At 38.2% G+C, this 23,693-nt stretch overlaps 1 gene segment (V, D, J or C); it reads right to left on the bottom strand.

The window, feature by feature from the left end:
* Window positions 1-17,221: 17,221 nt before the first annotated feature.
* Window positions 17,222-20,370, bottom strand: LOC126029814 (immunoglobulin lambda variable 9-49-like). The segment is given in 2 exon segments: window positions 17,222-17,533; window positions 20,338-20,370. Coding segments are annotated over 2 exon segments (345 nt in total).
* Between the last annotated feature and the right edge of the window lie 3,323 nt (window positions 20,371-23,693).

The raw sequence follows: 23,693 nt of genomic DNA, 5'->3' as shown, positions 1-23,693 counted from the left end.
TGGAAATAAAAGCTCCCTAGCTTTCTTGCAGAGGTGTGTCTATCTCCTTCACTCTGTGAGATGGGTCTTGAGTCTGCACTTAACAGCCCTGATTCCTATGATTGCTATTGTGATCTTGTCTTCATGAGTGAGTCATGTAATTGTGCAGGATCCTGGGCCCTACTTTTCGATATCTTGTCTTAGAACCTGGGGTAGTTGAACTGATGTTTTCTGTTGGATTCTGGTGACAAAGTTGGCAATGTGAACTCAGTTTATTTATTGTTATTACTTAATGTTAATACTTTACTGTTATAATCTACAATTAATATCTATGGATGCACGTGAATTCACATATTATTTATTTTTTCTCCAGTCAGTTGAGATATTGATGTCTCCTGAATTACTAATTTATGGAAAAAAACTCCTAAATCCCAAAATTTATTGATGATATCAGGTGAAGGGACAGTGACTGCACAAATCCTCAGAGAGTGTCTCCCAGTAACTGTGTTAGAAGCCCCCTTGATAAGAGGTGAGAGCTCTCAAACCAGAGTAATCTTATTAAGAGACATCCTTTAGTTGCTCAACCCAGAGAGATCCACCTCAGGTCTAACTTAGAACAACTGCAGGCAAGATTCTTCTAGGTGATATTGCAGCTCTTCACATCTGATCATGCAGGTTACTTAGCTGTATGCAACTTCCTGACCTCCCCCTCTTCAGCCTGGATATTCATTTTGAAAAGAGGCACATTATTCAAGTATTATAGGAGCTGAATTTGAAATTTATTGCAGATTGAATGCCGTGGCCACATTTCCATCTTAATACAAGAAACAGAAACCACAAGATAAATTCTGGAAAGGCAAATGCAGATATTTTTGCTCATGGTAAATCTAAATATTTTGACATTTAATCAGCACTCTTAGGACACATATCTCCATTAGTTTTTATCTCCAAAGAAAATTTAATAAGTAAGTCAGTAAAAAAGAAGATTTATTTTTACTTTCACTGGAAGATTTAGGTTAAGAATATAATTTTTTGGAAGCCTGGGCTTCTCACATATGCTTCAGCACTTTTCATTGTCTCCTTGGCCCAAGGTTATAGTCTTTAATGATGCCATGGGTCCACTGAATTAGTCAACTCATATTGATATATTATACACCAATAGAATGAAATATTTGAGTTTTATATACCAAAAGAGGCAAAGGTGGCTTTCTATTTATTATGATTCAACATTATTTTTCTTTTTTTCTCTCTTTTTTTTTTTGGGGGGGGGTCATACCCAGCAGTGCTCAGGGCTTACTCCTGTTTTATGCTCAGAAATTGCTCCATATGGGATGCCGGGATTTGAACCACCAACCTTCGGCATGTAAGGCAAACGCCTTACCTCCATGCTATCTCTTTGGGACCCTCAACATTATTTTTCAACTATTAGAAAACAAAGGAGCTGGAGCCATAGTACAAAGGTAGAGGGATTAACTTGCACCTGGCAGAACCAGGTTGGATCCCTGTCATCCTATATGTTCCACCATCTTTCCAGGGCTGATCCCTGAGCATAGGTGCTGGAGTAAATCCTGAGAATCACCTTGTGGTCCCCTTCTATAAAAAGAAAATTAAATACATTGGGTCAATAGTAAAATTTAATTTTTTGTTTATTTTCATTGGGGGGGCACACCCAGGGTACTCAAAGCTGACTCCTGAGTATGAACTCAGGAATAACTCCTGGTTGACTCAGGTGGTGAAGGTCCATATGGGATGTCCAGGATATAACCCCAATTGGCCGCATGCAAGGCAAGTGCCCTACCTGATGTTCTATAGCTCAAGCCCCTAAATCTTAGTATTAGGGTAGTGGAAAAGTGGTGCTTCTTAAGGATCCTAATGAATGGCACAATCAGAAAATCTGGTTGTGGGGGCCGGAGCGACAGCACAGTGGTAGGGCATTTGCCTTTCACTTAGCCCATCCAGGACAGACCTTGGTTCATTACCCACGTCCCATATGGTCCCCCAAGCCAGGAGCAATTTCTGAGCACATAGCTAGGAGTAACCCCTGAGTGTCACAAAAAGAAATAAAAACCAAACAAATAAAAATCTGGTTCTAATACCAAATGGCAGAATTTAGCTCCTCGATTAGTGATTAGTCACTGACTAGTACTTGTTAATGGAGAAATTAAAGAAGGACTTGAGAGGGTCAAGTGTCATCAGAAAAGACAGTTTACTCTCACTGCACTCAGCTAGCAGGTCCAACACCCATATTCTGAGGATACTACATTGACCCTGCCTGGCTGCATGGCATCACATGCTGCAGAATCTGCAATGTCTTTACAAACACATCCAGAACATTCCTTTGATATTTCTACCAAAAAAGAGGAGAGAAAGCATGTTATTCTGACTCCCTGGAAGCAGGGTGTCTCACAGGCAACTTTTATCTTGATTAAATCTGTCACTTTTTTCAAATGTTAGTCTTTGTCCACTGTAACCCTAGATATTGCATGTGACATGTGAGGAGACAGTAAGAGAAGCAGCAGAAAATGCACCTGTTGATGGACATAGAAACTATTATGCTGAGTGAAATATGTTAGAGGGAGAGAGATAGATACAGAATGGTCTCAGTCATCTATGAGATTTCAAAAAAAAGACATTATTATAATAATTCACAGAGACAATAGAGATGAGGGCTGGAAGGACATGCCCACAGTATAAAGCATATCACAAAGAGTGTTAAGAGCAGTTAGAGAAATAATTACACTAACAACAATCATGACAATGGTAGTGAGTGAGAAAAATAGAATGCCTCTCTCGAATACATGCAGGTGTTGTAGTAGGAGGCAATGGAGGTGAGAGTGTTGCACTTGAGAAGGCGGGTGTTCTTTTTATGGCTGAAACCCAACTACAAAACATGTTTGTAATCATTGTGCTTAAATAAAGATATAATAATAGTAATAGTAATAATAATAATAAATAAAAATAAAATCTAAGCAAAATAAGAAAAATATAAGGTTATCTTAGGATCAGAGAGGCAAATGCATCCACAATCCAGACAAATATTGAAGAATTTTCTAATAAAATAAACTTGGTGATTATTTGAGGAGATGACTGCTAAGAGTAGAACTGAAGGTAAAGGACAGTGTCTCCAGAAGGCACATTTGTATGTGTGTTCTGATGGGACTAGAACAGAGCAAGGTTCTAGAGAAGATATTAAGCAAGAACAGTAAGGGATCTGAGTTCAGGGCAGGGATACTGGGCAATCTTGTGAGGATTATGGTTGCTGCATGGGGCCAATGAGATAACATAGGTATTAAGACATTTGCCTTGCAAGAAGTCAAACTGAATAATTCTGGAACCAAATGTGGTCTCCTAAGATCCACCAGAAATAAGCCCTAAGTTTTATGCCAGAAGTCAACTGTAAATACAGCTAGTTCTGGCCATAATTCACCCTTATCCAGAAAACTAATCATGTATATTGGCTTCCCTTTATTCTTTTAGAGTCTGTTTTTTGTGTCACACTTAGTGGTTTCAGAGAACAAGTTGTGTACAGGATCAAACCTGCAGTTCCACTATTAAGCATTTCCTCCAACCCTTTGAACCATCTAACCCAAAATTTATACTAATATTTGCAGATTTGTCACTGTCATTTCAGATATATCTTTTTATAGATTAATTTATTTATTTTGATTTTTGGGTCACCCCTGGCAGCATTCAGGGGTTATTCCTGGCTCTACGTTCAGAAATTGGTCCTTGAAGGCTCAGGGAACCAGATGGGCTGCCAGAATTCAAACCACTATCCTTCTGCATGCAAGGAAAATGCCTTAACTCCATGCTCTCTCTCTCTCTCTGGCCCATCTCTTCTGATACATCTTAATTAAGATGGTGGTCTCCTTTTTAATTAGATTTTTTAATTATTTCTATAAAATTTCTATTTTGTTTCTGACTGCATTTAATTCTTCCTCTTATTCTACTTTATTCTTCAGCGTTGGGTAAAATTTAAACTGGAGTGTAGGCAAATTTCAGACTGATAACAAATGATTATAGGCACCAACGTCTCTTCATCTATAAATGTACAACTAAATCAAAAGAAATAAAATGTTGGCTTCTAATGTTGAGATAGCTGGAATAGTTCTAGGATAGAGAATGACCAGGGGATCATTTAGACTCGCAGTGGTCCTCAAACTATGGCCTGCGGGCCACATATTATATTTGTATCTGTTTTGTTTCTTCATTGCAAAATAAGATATATGCAGTGTGCATAAGAATTTGTTCATAAGTTTTAAGCTACTCAGGTAAGCTCCTTCTTCCTTCCTGATGTGTGCTTGCAAAGCTATAAATTTACCTCTCAGTACTGCTTTTGTTTTGTCCCATAAGTTCTGATAGTTTGTGTCTTTATTGTCATTTGTTTCCAGGAACCTTTTTATTTCCTCCTTGATTTCATCTCGGACCCACTGGTTATTCAGTATGAGGCTGTTTAACTTCCAGGTGTTAAAGTTTTTCTTCTGAGTCCCTTTGGAATTCACAAATAATTTCAGAGCCTGTGGTCAGCGAAGGTAGTCTGCAAAATTTCTATCCTCTTGATATTATGGAGGTATGTTTTATGTGCCAGCATGTAGTCTATCCTGGAGAATGTCCCATGTACATTGGAGAAGAATGTGTATCCAGGTTTCTGGGGATGGAGTGTCCTATATATATATCTACTAGGACTCTTTTTTCCATTTCTCTCCTCAGGTCTAGTATATTCTTGTTGGGTTTCAGTCTGGTTGACCTATCCAGTGTTGACAAAGCCGTGTTGAGGTCCCCCACAATTATTGTGTTGTTATTGATATTATTTTTCAGATTTGTCAACAGTTATATTAAATACTTTGCTGGTCCCTCATTCGGTGCATATATGTTTAGGAGAGTTATTTCTTCCTGCTCTACATACCCCTTGATTAATATAAAATGTCCATCTTTGTCCCTTACAACCTTCCTGAGTATAAAGTTTTCATTATCTGATATTAGTATGGCCACTCCAGCTTTTTATGGGTGTTGTTTGCTTGGATAATTTTTCTGCAGCCTTTTATTTTGAGTCTATGTTTGTTCTGACTATTAAGGTGTGTTTCTTGTAGGCAGCAGAAGGTTGGATTGAGTTTTTTTTATCCATTTAGCCACTCTGTGTCTCTTAACTGGTGAATTTAGTCCATTGATGTTGAGAGAAAGAATTGTCCTGGGATTTAATGCCATCTTTATATCAAAATTTGGTGTGTCTTTTGGTTTGTCTTGTCTTAAATTAAGTCTTTCAGTTTTTCTCTTAAGACTGGTTTTGAGTCTGTAAAGTTCTGAGCTGTTGTTTGTCTGTGAAACCATGCATTCTTCCATCAAACCAGAAAGTGAGTTTTGCTGGGTACAGTATTCTAGGGGAAGCATTCATTTCATTCAGTCTTGTCACAATATCCCACCACTGCTTTCTGGCATTGTGTGTTTCTGGTGACAGGTCTGCTGTAAATCTCAAGGATGCTTGCTTGAATGTAATTTCCCCTTTTGATCTTGCTGTTTTCAGAATTCTGTCTCTATCTGTGGGATTCGTCATTGTGACTAGGATGTGTCTTGGGGTGGTTTTTCTGGGATCTCTTTTGGATGGTACTCTTCGAGCATGTAGGATTTGATCACATATATTCTTTAGCTCTGGAAGTTTATCTTTAATGATGTTCTTGACCGTTGATTCTTCCTGGAAATTTTCTTCCTGGGTCTCTGGGACTCTAATGATTCTTAAGTTGTTTCTGTTGATCTTATCATAGACTTCTATTTTCATATGTTCCCATTCTTTGACTAATTTTTCCATTGTCTGTTCATTTGCTTTAAGTTTTTTTCCCAATCTGTTCATACTGTTGTATTTGTTATGTATCTCATCTTCCACAGCACCAAGTCTATTCTCAGCTTCTGATACCCTGTCCCAGAGCTTATCCATTTTGTCATTCACTTCGTTTACTGACTTTTTCAGGCCTGTTAGTTGACATGTTATTTCAGTTTGGAGTTTTGTGATTTTTTTTTTTTTTGGTTTTTGGGCCACACCCTGTGACGCTCAGGGGTTACTCCTGGCTATGTGCTCAGAAGTTGCTCTTGGCTTCTTGGGGGACCATATGGGAGCCGGGGGATCGAACCGCGGTCTGTCCTAGGCTAGCGCAGGCAAGGCAGGCACCTTACCTCCAGCGCCACCGCCCGGCCCCGGAGTTTTGTGATTTTTGTCTTCATATTTTCTTGGTTCTTATTAGTGTTATGTTCAACTCAATCCATGGTTTCTTTGAGTTCGTTGAGCATCTTCCATATTGCTAGTCTAAAGTCCTTATCTGAGAGGTTGATTAGTTGGTTGGTCATTATCTGGTCATCAGAATTGTCATCTTCATTCTCTATGTCTGATGCTGGCCTGCATTGTTTCCCCATTGTCACACTTGTATTGTGGGTTTTTCTACGTGTTGTGGTGGTATTCATTGACTATATGATGCAGGCAGCACACTCCTCTGGCTCCGCCCTTTCTGGATGGGCCAACTTGCCTCTAAGGGAGGGGAGTCCTCCGTGAATGAAGCCTCACACAGGATCAAATCTTAGGCCTGAGCACACAGCAGAGAAGACAGTCCGGAGAGAAATGCTTGCTTCTGTGATCCACCACAGTTCTTAGTGTGATTTTTTCTTCTTGTTGCAATGGTGTTCTTTTCTTAGAAAGAGCGCATGGCCGCGTAGCAAAGCAGAGCCAAAGTGCTCTGCTGGAGCCTCTTTTCGGCCCACTCCCAAGAGGTTCACGCAACAGGATAGTAGACAGACACACACAGGCAGCACTCACAGTTTTTCACAGTAGGGCCCCACTGGGGAGGCATAGTTTCATGGATTTTCCCAGCCTGACATCACAAATAGAGGACCCGGCTTCTGCAAAGCCTAGCCAGTTTTCAAGTTATGGAGTCTCACCCTGGAATTGGCCTCTGGGAGAGTGAGTTTTCTGGAGCCTCTTTTCAGCCCACTCCCAAGAGGTTCACGCAACAGGATAGTAGACAGACACACACAGGCAGCACTCACAGTTTTTCACAGTTTTTCACATTTGGGCCCCACTGGGCAGGCGTAGTTTTGTGGATTTTCCCAGTCTGACGTCACAAAGAGGAGACCCGGCTTCTGCAAAGCCTAGCCAGTTTTCTGTTCATAAGTTTTGTTTTTATTATAGTCAGACCTTCCAATGGTCTGAGGGACAGTGAACTGGCCCCCTGTTTAAAAAGTTTGAGGAACCCTGATAGAGGGTAAGATAAACAGTAAGAAACTGAGTAGTGTTTGGTTTTTGGTAACAGATGCTAGGGAAGTCGTTAATCTGGATTTGGAACATGCTTGATTGGGGTTAGTCCTTATTTAATCTCACGAGGCATGATTCTCTGTTTCTATAGAAATGCATTAATTGTATTTTACTATGGGAGACTTCCATTGAATATTTTTCATATGATATTCCCTAATGAGCTAATATATATGATATTCCTCTATGTTATTGCTTGCTATCTGAAATCTTGTCACAGCCTTCAACTATAACTTGATTGGTTATACTCCATTTTAGTATTCCCAGATTTAGCTTATATTTTCTTTCTTTCTTTCTTTGTGAAAGCTTGAGTCATTGATGTTATTCTGACAGAATCTTAAACATAAATTCTTTTTTTTTTTTGTTAGGTTTTTTGTTTGTTTTTGTTTTGGGGCCACATGCAAAGACACTCAGGGGTTACTCCTAGCTTTGTGTTCAAATAGCACTCTTGTCAGGCTTAGGGGATTACTTGGGAAAATGAATCAAATTTCAGTCTTCTTTGTACAAGGAAGAAGCCCTATTCATTGTGCTTTTGCTCTTGTCTCATCAAACATACATTTTTATAAAAATTTTAGAGAAATATCCTTGCTCTTTAAGCTGTAGATTTAAGCTTAAATGATCCAGAGAAGATCAATAAACTAATGTTAAAATATTAAAGACCCAATATCACAAGTCAGGAACCTCGTTTTGCTGCAACACCTTTCCGGATAAGTTTAAGGCTGACATCTCAAGCCTATTGGAACTGGAGGCAGATTTCCTCTCTTCAAGTTGGGACCCAGAGCCTCCACATCTAACCTCCACCATATTGTCAAGCCCTGCACCACATGTCCTGACCTTGTCTTCTCTAATCAGCAAATTTCACACTGCTCTCACTTAGACTTCCTGTCACTAAGTGAAGGCAGAGAAGTCAAAAAGCAACTCAGTGGCCCAGACATCACTGGCACTTACAATTGGATTTGAGGATTAAGATAATGCATCTGTAGAGGGAGAGATTTTTTTTTTTAGGAGTAATATGCTTGCCTTGCAAGTGTTAAACCCAGTCTGAACCCCAGCAGAGCAAATGGACTTCAAATCATTGATCTGAAGTTAACCTTGATCACTGCCACATGTCAACCAAAATTCAAAGAAAGTAAAATCACCATAAAACTTTTGCAAAAAGATTATGTACATTAAAGAAAAACCCAATGTTCTGGAACTCATCTTGAATTTCAGAAGAAGAGACCAAAGCTCTTTTCAGATTTGTATGCGATTCTGCTTTGTGCAGGTTAGGTGTTTGCTTATGCTGAATTTTATTTGTAATCCCTGATGAAAAACACTAATACAAACTTGCACACCTCACTATGATGGCAAAGGTATTGATGACACACCCTCATGAGTGACACTTGTCACATCCTTCATGTTGCAAGATCACAGGGATCCTCAGATTACCTCCTTGACTGAAATGTTTGACAAATGACTCAATATGTTTCATAGCTTTTCTCCACCAAAGTCTTTGTTTGCCAAAATACAAAGGACTCTTGTGTCATTGCAAATATTCCCTGAGGTAAAGTTAAATATTGATTTGAAAAGAATTCCATTTCGTCATATGCAGAGGATTTTCACAATGGTGAAATTTGTCTTTATAGTTCACCACTGATACTGTACTGTTTCTATCTAGTGCAAGAGCTTTGTTAGAAAAATCATGACTAATGTTCAGATGTTCTTTATTTTATGCTTTATCAAATATCTGAGCTTTCAAATCATCGAGGAATCCTACTTCTTGTTCACTTCTCTAAGGACTCAAAAACAGTATTTTAAAAAATAGTCATTTCTACTCCTTTGCTTATCACAACACTATTCTCTATAGCCCAAATCTAGAAATAGTGCATGACCCTAAGAACAATTGAGAGGATAATAAATTGTGGTATATGAACAAAGAAAAAAATGGGTGGGGTGGCTGGAGAGAAGAGATAGCATGGAGGTAGGGTGGTGGTTCAAATCCCAGCATCCCATATGGTTCCCCGAGCCTGCCAAGGGTGATTTCTAAGTGTAGATCCAGGGGTAAATCCTGAGTGCTCCTGGTTGTGACCCAAAACAAAAACAAAAACAAAAACACAAATAAATTGTGGTATATGTAAACAGTGGAGAGTAAATTGAGAGTTGAAACAGTGAGTGGTGTCCAAGAATGGGAATAATGTGAAACAAAACCATTACTGTCAATCAACAAATAAAGGGGGGTATGTAGGAGTGGAAGGATGGTTGGACCTGACAGAAGTGATATAGGGAAAGGTTTAGACAGTTGTGGGGACTTTGGTTGTGTGCAATAATTATTCACATTTTAGATTTATAGTACCACAATGTAAATTTAATTATAAACCTATTACTTAAACTAACAATGCTATTTAAAACCAGTTCAGTAAAATTAAAGAAAATAATGAATTTGAAGATGTACAAAAATTCAGACTAGATCACAATGATATAGATAACATGAACTTCATTGACTAAGGACAACAAGCATTTAAAAAAGTATCAGCAAAGAAAATCATGACAATAAGTGATTTTATAATAAAACAATTTAAAATAAAACAAAGCAAGCCAGAGAAATATTTTGAAATCTATACAATGAGACAAAGACTTATAGTTAATTTACAAGTTACTGAAGAATATGAAGATTATAGGATACAATAGCCACCCACTGAGTGGGAGAAACTATTCACCCAATACCCAGTAGATAAGGGGCACTGATAGAACTTTACAAGAAAAAAACAACATCTAATCCCATCAAAAAATGGGGAGAAGAAATGGACAGACAATTTGACAAAAAATAAATGCAAATGGCCAAAAGGCACATGAAAAAATCACTAATCATCAGGGAGATGCAAATCAAAACAACTATGATGTACCACCTTACACCACAGAGATTGGCACACATCACAAAGAATCACATTGCTGGCGGGAATGTGGAGAGAAAGGAACACTTTTTCACTGCGAGTGGGAATGACGTCTACTCCAACCTTTATGGAAAGTAATAAGGAGATTCCTCCAAAAACTGGAAATTGAGCTCCCATATGATCCAGCTATACCACTCCTAGGGATATACCCTGGGAACACAAAATACAATACAAAAATCCCTTCCTTACACCTATATTCAAGACTCTGGAAACAACCAAGATGCCCTTCAACAGATCAATGGCTAAAGAAACAGTGGTACATATACACAATGAAATATTATGCAGCCGTCAGGAGAGATGAAGTCATGAAATTTTCCCATACATGGATGTACACGGAATCTATTATGCTAAGTGAAATAAATCAGAAGGAGAGAGAAAGACACAGAATAGACTCACTCATGTATGGGTTTTAAGAAAAATGAAAGACATTCTTGCAATAATTTTCAGAGACAAAAGAGAGGAGGGCTGGAAGTTCCAGCTCACTTCATGAAGCTCACTACAAAGAGTGATGAGTGTAGTTAGAGAAATAAGTACATTGAGAACTAACCTAACAATGAGAATGAACGAGGGAAGTAGAAAGCCTGTCTAGAATAACAGGCGGGGGTGAGGTGGGGAGGAGGGAGATTTGGGACATTCTGGGTGGGAATGTCATACTGGTGAAGTTTATATGACTGAAATCCTATCATAATTATGTTTGTAATAAAGGTGTTTAAATAAAGATATTAAAAATAAGATTATAGGTAATTTGCCTTATGAAAATGACATCCTCAAACTACTACAACAGTATTTTTAGAATCATAGTAAAATGAATATATTTGATAAGAGATTTTTTTTTTTTTGGTTTTTAGGGCCACACCCGTTTGATGCTCGGGGTTACTCCTGGCTAAGTGCTCAGAAATTGCCCCTGGCTTGGGGGGACTGTATGGGACGCCGGGGAATCAAACCGTGGTTCTTCCTTGGCTAGAGCTTGCAAGGCAGACAACTTATCTCTATCACCACCTCTTCAGCCCCTGTTGATAACAGGTTTAATACCTTTCTTTAATGGAGTAATGGTTCAAAATTTAAATTCAATGCAGGAAACATATCAACAATGAACTTTGTGTAAGATAAGTTCATGTGACACACGGGAACGGTTTTTGCCTCACTTCTCCTCTGCCTGTGTCACTGTGGATTACACATAGCTACTCCCACTGCCTTAGGGAACCCCACAATAGTAGTCAGCCTCATCTTCTTCCTGGATGTTCTGGATAGTCAGGAACCGATCCGGGCCCGAAGATGAGCCTGAGAAGCGATCTGGGATCCCATCTCCCTTGGATCCTACCAGACCACTGGTACCCACACTCATGATATATCGGATGCCTTTTCCTGGGCTCTGCTAGAACCAGTTCACATAGTAACTACTGTGGCCACTGATCAGGGTACAGGTGAGCTTTACTGAGGTTTTCAGGGTGGCAGATGCAGAAGGTGACTGAGTCAGAGACGATTGAGAGAGGGACCCTGAAAAATATAAACATTTATTAAGTGCTTTTAGAATAGCAGCCACAACGAAAAAAATAACCACTTTCTGCTGAGTGAAGCAGTCAGTTTTGTATAGATTATCATAAAGATAAACTCCCTCACCTGTCCAGTAAATAAGGGTGAGAAGAAATAGTGGAATCCAGGCCATGGTGCAGACCTGCAGAGCTCTAGTGAGACAGATATGCTCAGGTCTCTTATACTTTCAGGCTCAGGGGAAAAGGCCCATCCATGTAAATGTGCACCTCCCCTCTGGCCAACTAACCTCCCTCCTGGTCCGCTTGTGCCCTCCCAGTGTCTTGGCCTTACATCTTGTAGCACTGCCTCTGAGAGGGTCTTGAAGGAAAATACTCATGGGACTAAACAGCAACCAGTTGCTGGGTTCATTGAACACTTAACTTAGCCCAGATGACAGGTGTTTGATTCAAAGGCCAAAAGCCTCCTACTCACCCTAAGCAAAGGTGCACAGCGCCCCCTGCTGCACAGATAGAGAATATTATGACCTGAATAAGTCCTTGTCTCTGAAAGACATTGACCTCTTCTGATTTCTTTACAAGGACACAGACCCAATCCCTCTCCACACTGAAATATCCTGTTTATCTTTCTATAGTTTTGTTTCTCTGAGCCTCCACCGCAATCAACAACATTTATTGCAGGAATGTGAGGCTTCATAAAAAAGGAATTAAGTGTAGGTATGAACAGTGAAAGGAAAGTTTAGACATGAAATGAGTTCTCTGGCTCTTCAGCAATCAGATTTTTCTTTTTCTGCACGATTTTTACTTCATCTATGTAAAATACTGTACTGGGTGTTTGGGAGAACAAATGAAGGATATCCTGGGACAGAAACAACAAGAATGCTCCTGGAAAGATAGGTAGGTCAAATAATCAATTAGGGTTATATAATGAAGAAATATAAATGGCCAAAGGGCACATAAAAATGCTACACATCACTAATCATCAGAGATATGCAAATCTAAACTAGAATGAAGTACCACCTCACACCACAGAGATTGGCACAAATCACAAGAATAAGAACAATCAGTGCTGCCGGGAATATGGAGAGAAAGGAACACACATTCTCTGTTCAAGGTATTGCCATCTACTCCAGCTTATATGAAAAACAATATGGAGATTCCTTAAATGACTGGAAATTGAGCTCCCATGTGATCCAGCTATACCACTCCTAGGAATATACCCTAGGAACACAAAAGCTCAATACAAAAATGCCTTCTGCATACCTATATCCATTGCAGTTATATTTACAATAACCAGTTCTGGAAACAACTAAGATGCCCCAAAATTCAGACGAATGGTTAAAAAACGGTGTTTTATATATATATATATATATATATATATACACAATGGAATACTATGCAGCTTTCAGGAAAACAAAGTTATATAATTTTCCTATACATGGATGGACATGGAAACTATTGTGCTGAGTTAAATAAGTCAGAGACAGAGAGATAGATACAGAACAGTCTGAGTCATCTATGGGAATTCAAAAAAATAAAGGACATAATTATCATAATACGCAGACACAACAGAGATGAGGGCTAGAAGGACTGGCCCACAATATGAACCTTACCACAAAGGATGGTAAGAGCAGTTAAAGAAATAACTACAGTAACAATTCTCATGACAATGGTGATACTGAGAGAAATAGAATGCCTCTCTCAAATCTAGGCAGGTGTGTTGTGGGATGAAGGTAATGAGGAGCATTATTGGCATGGGAATGTTGCACTTGAGATGGCGGGTGTACTTTTTATGGCAGAAACCAAACTACAAGCATGTTTGTAATCGTGGTGCTTAAATAAAAATATTTAAAAAATAATAGTAAGTAAAATATAAAATCAAAGCAAAATAAGAAAAATAAAAGTTATTTTAGGGTTAGAAGCAGATGCATCCACAATCAAGACAAATATTCAAGAGTTCTCTAGTAAAATGAACTTGGTGATTATCTGAGGAGGTGACAGCTAAGAGTAGAGCTGAACCTAAAGGATAGTGTCTCCAGAGGCATATTTGTTTATGTGTCCTGATGGGACTAGAACAAAGTGAAGTTCTAGAGAAGACATTAGGCAGGAACAGTAGGATTCTAAGTTCAGGGCAGGGATACTGAGCATTCTTGAGAGGATTATGGTTGCTACATGGGCCAATGAGATAGCATAGGTATTAAGACATTTACCTTGCAAGAAGTCAAACTGAATGATTCTGGAACCAAATATGGTCTCCTAAAATCTCCCAGAAATAATCCCTAAGTACTGAACCAGAGTCAACTGTAAATACAGCTAGGTCTGGCCATAAACCACACTTATCCATAAAACAAATAATGTATATTGGCTTCCCTTTTCGCTTTTTAGAGTCTAGTTTTTGTGTCACACTTAGTGGTTCTGGAGAACAAGCTGTGTGCAGGATCAAATTGGCAGTTCCATGATTAAGCACTTTCTCCAGTCCTTTGAATCATCTCTTTAGTCCAAAATTGATAAGAATATAAAGTCTTTTTGCAGCTTTGTCACTGTCCTTTCTGATATATCTTAATTTAAGATGATGGTCTCCTTTTAATTTAAGAATATTTGATCATTTTTATCAAATTTATATTTTGTTTCTGGTTGTATTTAATTCTTCCTCTTATTCAACTCCATTCTTCAGAGTTAGGTAAATTTTAATCTTGTCTGTAGGCAAATTTCAGACTGATAAGAAATTATTATAGACACCAATGTCTCTTCATCTATAAATGTACAACTAAATCAAAAGAAGTAAAATGTTAGCTTGTAAATGTTGAGATAGCTTGAGTAACTCTAGGATAGAAAATGAGCAGTGGATCTTCTAGAAGCTAGAGGGTAAGATAAATTTTAAGAAACAGTGGTTTTTGGCCTTTTGGAAACAGATGCTAGGGAAGTTGTTAATCTGGATTTGGGGTGTGCTTGATTGGCGTTTGTCCTTATTTAATCTCACGAGGTGTGTTTCTCTATGGTTCTATAGAAATACATTAGTTGTGTTTTAATATGGGAAACTTCCATTTGAATGTATTTTATCTGATATTCCCTAGTAAACTAATATATATGATATTCCTCTATGTTAGTTCTTGCTATATGAAATCTTGTCACAGCTTTCAACTATAACTTGATTGATTATTCTCCAATTTACTATTCCCAGATTTATTTATTTTTCTTTTCTACTTTTTGCGAAAGCTTCAGTCATGTATTGTTAGTCTGAAAAATCTCAAACATGAATTTTTTTTGTTAGGTAGTTTCTTTATTTGGGTGGGGGGACCGCAAGCAAAGGCACTCAGGGTTTACTCCTGGCTCTGTGTTCAAATATCACTCTTGGGAATCTTATGGGATCATATGGTAAAAAAGGATCAGATCTCAGTCTTCCTTGGGCAAGGATTAAGCCCTATTTATTGTGCTTTTGCTCTTGTCTCATCAAATATAAACGTTTATAAAAACATTTTAGAGAAATAATCTTGCTTTTTAAACTGCAGAGCTTAAATGATCAAGAGAAGATCAATAAACTAATTTTGAAATATTAATGGCCCTACATCGGAAGTCATGAACCTCTTTTTGCTGCAACACCTTTCCGGATAAGATTAACCATTTGGCTGACATCTCTGGCCCTATTGCAATTGGAGGCAGATTCCCTCTCTTCAGGTTGGGACCCAGAGCCTCCACATCTAACCTCCACCATATTCTCAAGCCCAGCATCACATGTCATGACATTGTCTTCTCTAATCAGCAAATTTCACACTGCTCTCACTTAGACTTCCTTTCACTGAGTGAAGGCAGAGAAGTCAAAAAACAACTCAGTGACCCAGACATCGGTGGCACTTACGAGTGGAATTGAGGATTAAGATAATGCATCTGTGAATGGAGAAATTTTTCTGGAGTAATATGCTTTCCTTGCAAGTATTAAACCCAGTCTGAACCCCAGCAGAGCAATTGGACTCCCAAGTCATTGATCTTAAGTTAACCTTGATCACTGCCACATGTCAACCAAAATTCAAAGAAAGTACAAAGCCCATAAAACTTTTGCAAAAACATAATGTACATTAAAGCATAACCTAATATTCTGGACCTCATCTTGAAGTTCAGAAGAAGAAACCAAAGCTCTTTTCAGGTTTGTATGTGATTCTGCTTTTTGCAGGTTAGGTGTTTGCTTATGCTGAATTTTATTTGTAATCCCTGATGGAAAACACTAATACAAACTTGCACACCTCACCATGATGGCCAAGGAACTGATGACATCCTCTCATGAGTGACACTTTTCACATCCTTCATGTTTCAAGATCACAGGGATCCTCAGATTACCTCCCTGACTGAAATATTTGACAAATGACTCAATATGTTTTATAGCTTCTCTCCACCAAAGTCTTTGTTTGCCAAAATACAAAGGACTCTTGTGTCATTACAACTATTCCCTGAGGTAAAATCAAATATTAATTTGAAAAGAATTCCATTTTTTCATATGCAGAGGACTTTCACCACTAATACTGTTCTGTTTTTGTCTAGCTTTGCTAGAAAAACCATGACTTATGATCAGATGTTCTATATTTTGTGCTTTATCAAATAGAGGAGCTTCCAAATCATCAAGGAATCCTACTTTTTGTTCACTGCTCTAAGGACTCAAAAACAGTATTTTGAAAAATAGTCATTTCTACTCCTTTGATTATCATAACACTATTCTCTATAGCCCAAATCTAGAAATAACGCATGACCCCAAGAACAATTGAGAGGATAATAAATTGTGGTTTATGTAAACAATGGAGATTAGGTTGAGAGTTGAAACAGTGGGTGGTGTCCAAGAATGGGAATAATGTGTAACAAAACCATTACTGTCAATCAACAAATAAAGAGGGGTATGTAGGAAAGGAAGGATGGTTGGACCTGACTGAAGTGATATAGGTAAAAGGTTAGACAGTAGGGGGGACTTTGGTTGTGTGCAGTAATTTTTCACATTTTAGATTTATAGTACCACAATGTACATTTAATTATAATCCTATTACTTAAACTAATAATGCTATTTAAAACCAGTTCAGTAAAATTAAAGAATTGAAGATGTACAAACATTAAGACTAGATTACAATGATATAGATAACACGAACTTCATTGACTAAGCATTTAAAAAATATCAGCAATGAAAAGCATGACAATAGTGATTTTATAATAAAACCATTTAAAATTAAACAGAGCAAGTCACAGAAATATTTTGAAGTCTATATAATAAGACAATGGCTCATAACTAATTTACAAGTTACTGAAGAAAATGAAGTTTACAGAAATTTGCCTTATGAAATTGACATCCTCAAACTACACAACATTAATTTTAGATTCATATTAAAAATGATCATAGTTGATAACAGGTGGAATATATTTCTTTAATGGAGTAATGGTTCAAAATTAAAATTCAATGCAGAAAAATATCAAAAATCAACTTTGTGTAAGATAAGGTCATGTGACACACAGGGAGTGTTTTTGCCTCACTTCTCCTCTGCCTGTGTCACTGTGGGTTACACATAGCTACTCCCACTGCCATGGGGAACCCCACAGTAATAGTCAGCCTCATCCTCTTCCTGGATGTTGTGGATAGTCAGGAACCAATCCAGGCCTGAACCTGAGCCTGAGAAGCGATCAGGGATTTCCTCTCCCTTGGATTCTACCTGACCACTGGTACCCACCCTCATCATATACCAGATGCCTTTTTTGGGGCTCTGCTGGTACCAGTCCACCACATATCTATCATAGCCATTATTCAGGGTACAGGTGAGCTTTACTGAGGTTTTCAGCGTGGCAGATGCAGAAGGTGACTGAGTCAGGACAGGCTAAGAGAGGGATCCTGAAAACATAAACATCTATTAAGTGCTTTTAGAATAGCAGCAAAAAAAGAAAAAATAACACTTTCTGCTGAGTGGAGCAGTCAGTTTTGTATAAATTATAATGAAGATAAACTCCCTCACCTGTCCAGTGAAGAAGGGTGATAAGGAATAGTGGCAACCAGGCCATGGTGAAGACCTGCAGAGCTCTGCTGAGACAGATCTGCCTCTGGTCTCTTATACCTTCAGACTCAGGGGAAAAGGACCCTCCATATAAATGTGCACCTCCCCTCTGGCCAATTAACCTCCCTCCTGGTCACTTTGTGCCCTCCCAATGCCTTGGCCTTGCATCTTGTAGCACTGCCTCTGAGAAGGTATGGCAGGAAAATACTCATGGGACTAAACAGCAACCAGTTGCTAGGTTCACTGAGCACTGAGCAGAGCCCAGATGGCAGGTGTTTGATTCACTGGCCAACAGCCTCCTACTCATCCCTAAGCAAAGGTGCACAGCACCCACTGCTAAACAGATCGAGAATATCATGGCCTGAATAAGTCCATGTCTCTGAAAGAGGTTGACCTCTTCTGATATTTTTTACAATGGCAAAGAACCAATCCCTCCCCATACTGAAATTTCCTGCTTATCTTTCTATAGTTTTGTTTCTCTGAGCCTCCACTGCAATCAACAATATTCATTGCAGGAATGCTAGGGTTCATAAAAAAAGGAATTAAATGTAGATTTGAACAGTGAAAGCCAAGTTCAGACATGAAATCAGTTGTCTGGCTCTTCAGCAATTCAGATTTTCCATTTTCTACACGAGCTTTACTTCTACCTAAAATACTGTACTGGCTGTCTGGGAGAACAAATGAAGGATTTCGTGGGACAAAAACACCAAGAATGCACCTGGAATGATTGATAAGTCCAATAATTAATTTGAAATTATTTTAGGATCAGAGACAAACAGGCATCCATTTTTAAGTACAAATATTTCTTTGTCCTTGAATTTTCTAAAACAATGATCTTGATGATTATCTGAGGAGGTGAGTGCTGAGAGTATGCCTAGACCTAAAGTACCTAGAGGACAGTGTCTCCAGAAAGCACATTTGTATTTGAATCATGATGGGACTAGAACAGAGCAAGGCAGACACCTTGGTCCAGAGAAGACTTTAGGAGAGAGGTAAGGAAACTGGGTTTTGGGCAAGTTGACTTCCTTTTGGTTGGGGGAGGAAGGATCCCTTACCTTTGGTTCTTTTTACCATACCCTCTGCACAAGTGGAAGGGATTCTTGCCTAAAGTTGCTCTCAAGATTTCAACCCCCTTACTACTACCTTCATTTCATTCTCTTTGGAGCCTCCTAATGCCTTTATAGAAAATGCTTTGGAAATTCAATCAAGTTATTCAAGGTATAACTGATTAAATATTTGTTATTGTGAGACAGTGATAAAGTAGTTGTTATTTTATTTATTAGAAATTAAAATACTGATAAAAGAGGCCGGAGAGATAATATGGAGGTAGGGCATTTAGCTTGCATGCAGAACTAATCAGTTCAATATGTCATATGAACAATTAATAATGTAAAAATTATGTTAATTTATAAATGCTGAAAAAGTCTAGACAAGATTAAACAACTTTTCCTAACATGTATGTTTATTGAAGTTGAAATATAAGCTAAAATGTCTCAGTTAAATACAGGATACTTTTGAAAAGCCCTGAATTAACACACTCAAAACATACTCCTTGCATTGCTTCTGGATATTCACTTTTACCACCTTTATTCAATATTTTATCAGATGCTTTGATATTTGCAAAGACACAGAAAAAAAGATAAATATCAAGAACTTAGGAAGGAATATTTGTATACAAACACATAGTTTATAGTATACAAGTATACCATGTGAATGGACACATGTATTTTTATACCATTCCCAGTTAGAAGTAATAAAAATTTCACCAGAAATAACAAGAACCATCACAAATAAAGATCAATTATATTATAGACATAGCTATTGACAATCTGAAAAAATTTCTAAATGTCTTAGTGATGACTGCATTTGTAGTGACGCAGGTAGGTCTGTAGGTAGGGGAGTTCCTCTCCTTACCCACTAGGAAGGAACCACAGAGACATGAAGACACCAGAGCTATATAGTTAAACAAAGAAGTTTATTAGAGAGCTCAGCAAAGAGGGCCCAGGGCCAAATAGGCACAGAGGGCTCTGAGTAGTCTTTTAACACATCTTTATACACACCCTTTATACCCTTAAGAGGGAGGCAAAAACCATATTCCTAACTCAGTGACTAATGGTGGAGTTATAAAAATGAAAACAAAGTTAGAGTACCCTAGACATATCCTGGCAGATTTTTATGATACTTACCCAATTGATGAGTTTTCCTTCCCTATTTTCATGCTGATGAGGTAGTTTTAGTCTTGTGAGAAAGTCCTTTTTTCTTGGGAATTGCCAATTGCTCCTGGGCTGTTTTTCTTACCTCTCATTAACAACTCACCAAAGGAGTGTCTTGTTGAGGCTAGTATTTGGTTGCAATATCCTACTCTCCCTCTCAAATTTTTCACTGGGCTAAGTTATGCTGTTCATGAACACTCACAAAATAAGCAACGCATGGCAGTTAGGATATCTTGACATATATCATGTCCAACTTAGGTTCAGGTAGTTCTAATTTTGGCCTCCAAATAGGAGTTGCCTTTATTCAGGGCTAACTCCTATAAATGGGGGCTATACTGTTAATTCTTGTGCATGACAACCCCCCAAGGCAATGAAATTATAAGATGCAGTAAAACCAAGAGACAGAGAAGAAGTTACTTCATCATCCTTAATACTCTCATCTGACTCCATCTCTGATACAGAAAACACTGAATCCCTTCTGAAATAAGCTCCAGCAGAAACAAAGTAAAAAAGATATCAAAGAAAACCATTAACTACCCACCGCTAAGTCCTCCCTCCTGGAAACCAGGCCATCAACAGGTTTCTTTCCTGGTAGAAAGCCACACATGGGAACACCCTATAAAGGTCAACTTGAAACCTAGTTACCTCTGTATCACCTGGAAATTTTCATGGTGGTGGACTGATTTCTAACACTGACTTACAATCTTCCAAAAGAATAAAGTCCAATTCAGTGTGATTGTCTTTTCTTTCTTTTTTTTTTCTTCCCTTCTCCCCAAGGTTTTCTTTTCATTATGTGTTTTCTTAGTCTGTCACATTTTGGCTGAGGGTCCTCATACCTCATACCTAGTTTCAAATTCACTATTTATTTTCTACTTAGGACACTTGCCATGCTTAACATCTTTACCAAACTTGCTATCTCTCCTTATACTTTCTTCCACAGCAAAGATTTGAACTAGATGTTTGGACCAGATGGTCCAGTTCTTTGAGAGCCTTTGAAGAGTATTATCCCTCAGAAAGATGGTCCCCTGAACCAGGAGAGATTTTTGAGCACATAAATCAGGAGTAATCTCTGAGCATCACCGGGTATGGCCCAAAAAACCAAAAAATTAAATAAATACATAAAAGAGCTTACTTAGTCAATGACAGTTGAGTCATTCATATCCAGATTTTGACTGGTACGAATAGTTTGGCAATGAATATTGGGGGTCCAGATGCCTTTTCTGCATTGTGTTTTTGGGCCTTTGGTGTACATTTCCTAAATTATATAGAAAATCAATTCCTAGGTTTTGGAGCAACGTCCATACATGTGTACAACTTTTTAGGGTACACATAAAAGTATGATATTAATTTTTCTCTGTGTGTGTTTTATTTAAGTTACAATAAAAAAATCAAAAGACACATAATGCTGGTGAGAAGGTGTAGTAAGGAAATATTTTTACATTGTTAGAAAGAGGGAATATAAATTGTAAATCCACTATGAATATAGAAAAGAGGCTACAAAATCTAAACATGAACTACCATATGAAGAGCAATCACTAAGGTAATAATAAAAGAAAATAAAAATCAATCTTCAGGAGACATCTACTATAATATGTTGATTGAATTACATATAATTTTGAGTTTATTCCAGAAATATCAAAATTTTTTTCTGGAAATTAATGACCAGAAAATGTAATATTGTAAGGCTCAGTAGTCCAGACGCTGCTCCGATGCAGAGAAATAAAGACAGTCACTCAGGCAAAAACTCAAGTGGGTTCTTATTCTGGCCGGCCAGGGTCCAATGCTCGTTCAGAACCAAACAGAGGCAAAGGACCACGTAGCTTTCTTTGTTCATCCTTATATACCATAAGAAGGGGAGGGGGGAGAAGGGGTAGGGATGATTTCCTTATAAGGTTATAATATCCGCTAAGGTAATATGAGTTCTTTAGGACAAAAAGGGTTAGATACAAAAAAGCAGATATAATCATAGAAAATTACAGAATTCTGGTTACAAAAACCTGAGCTTCAAGTTCTATGAGCTACAAGAGTAGGAGGGGCTGGTGTAACTAGTTGTTGACTTCCCTTTTCAATCTCCACTTCTTGTAGTAAGGCTTCGATCCTAGAAGCCATTGTGATAGGGGGCCTCCATCTTCACATTTAAAATTAACTGTTGCAGTTATGGTTGCTGCTGTAGGAAGACCAGGACTGTCTGCCTTCTGTTCTGGCCCAAGAGCTGACTTAGCTGGACTTTCAGGGCTTTCTTCTTATTCAGGCTGTGAATTTCACCACGAAGATAAGGAGGTTTCTGCTTTCTTTTCTTCAATCCTGCAACTTAAAGGGCTGTTGGGTGTAGCGAGAACAATAGAGCCCTAAACTTCAGTTGCCTTTCCTGCACTGGGTTAGACAGAGATGAAGAAATTTCATATTTAATAATAATTTCATAATTAGTAATAATTTTTTTACTTTTAACATTACCAAGGGAAGCATAAGTTTTGCTTCTTTCCTTATACTACCCATCTTTGTTAAATGTTATGGTTGGTTTATTTTTGCTACCTGCTTCAGCCTCTGGGATAGATAGGCATAATGTTATTTTTAATTGTCAACTTGGCTTATGAATTTCGGTAGCCTTTCTTTTCCCTATATTTTCCTGGTAGCTTTTTCTGATGACCATTCTGCTTCAAAATTTTTTTAGAGATTTCATCACCCTAAAAGTTATTAAAGGGAATGTGGTCGAAGATCAATTTTCTGTAGCTACTTCAGGCTGGCAAGGGACTGTAGTTTCAATTTCTAGATAGGGTGAAATCTCATATTTTTCTAAATGAGCAGTTAACTGTTTACTTCTGCAGTCTTAACACCTGAAAAGAATTAGATTAATTAGGTAGGGGAATATTACTTAACCCAATCAGGCCCTGGAGCAGTAAATGGAACAACTTGAATGGCACAGCTGTCCTTATTGTCTGTAATGATAGCACAAATTAAACACCAGTAATTAAAGCATCATAATATTATTAATAAACACAGCTTTGAGTTACTTTAGTCAGACTAATGCTTGCATTTGCAATTTATATCTGATCTAGTACTAGTAAGAACATTTTCACATAAGTTACTTCAAAGAAGTGAATTTTAAGTTAGGTCCACTAGAATTTTAATTAGCTACAAAAATAGTTTTTCTCTTTACCTTTACCTTGTACCTTGCCTGATATTTGAATAACTTTTGGCTTTTTCCTTTTGCACAATATACAGCATTGTTGGAGAAATCTCCATCTGGGGCACCCCCACTACTTACAGAGCTTTTTTGAGGATAGGTTGTAGATACAGCAGGTTTATCATGTCACAGTCACTCAGGTTTGGCTGATGAGTTGGTTAGTTCAGCGTGATGATCTTGAATGGCTGTGGGCATTTCACCCTCTTGCAGGAACTTTCAGAGGTGGCCTGTCTGTTCCACTTCTCTTCAGACTTGCAAGAGACTGACCTTGAATCCTCTTCTCTTGAGACTGAGGGTGGAGGGTGAGAGCAGGGCCCACAGGCTGTGGCCACTTAGTGCTGCTCCAGAATCTCCTAGAAAATCTTCAATTTCCTTACTCAGGCCATTCATCTCGGTATCTTTCTGGTCTTTACAGCCAAATGCTTAAGGGTGCCTGCTTGTCACACCACCTCAATTCCAATTATTCCTCTGAAAGAGGGCTTTGAGGTCCCCTCACTAATTTTAGGATTTCTTGTCTGCGTGGGGATTACTCCTCATGCAGAGAGGAAAGCCATCTGCTTGTATTTTGTGCAAAGCAACCTGATGCCAT

The sequence above is a fragment of the Suncus etruscus genome, chromosome 15 (assembly GCF_024139225.1).
Source record: "Suncus etruscus isolate mSunEtr1 chromosome 15, mSunEtr1.pri.cur, whole genome shotgun sequence".
Classification (NCBI taxonomy): Eukaryota; Metazoa; Chordata; class Mammalia; order Eulipotyphla; family Soricidae; genus Suncus; species Suncus etruscus.
Note: the sequence above shows the minus strand (reverse complement) of the source record. Positions and strands in the feature narration are given on the sequence as shown.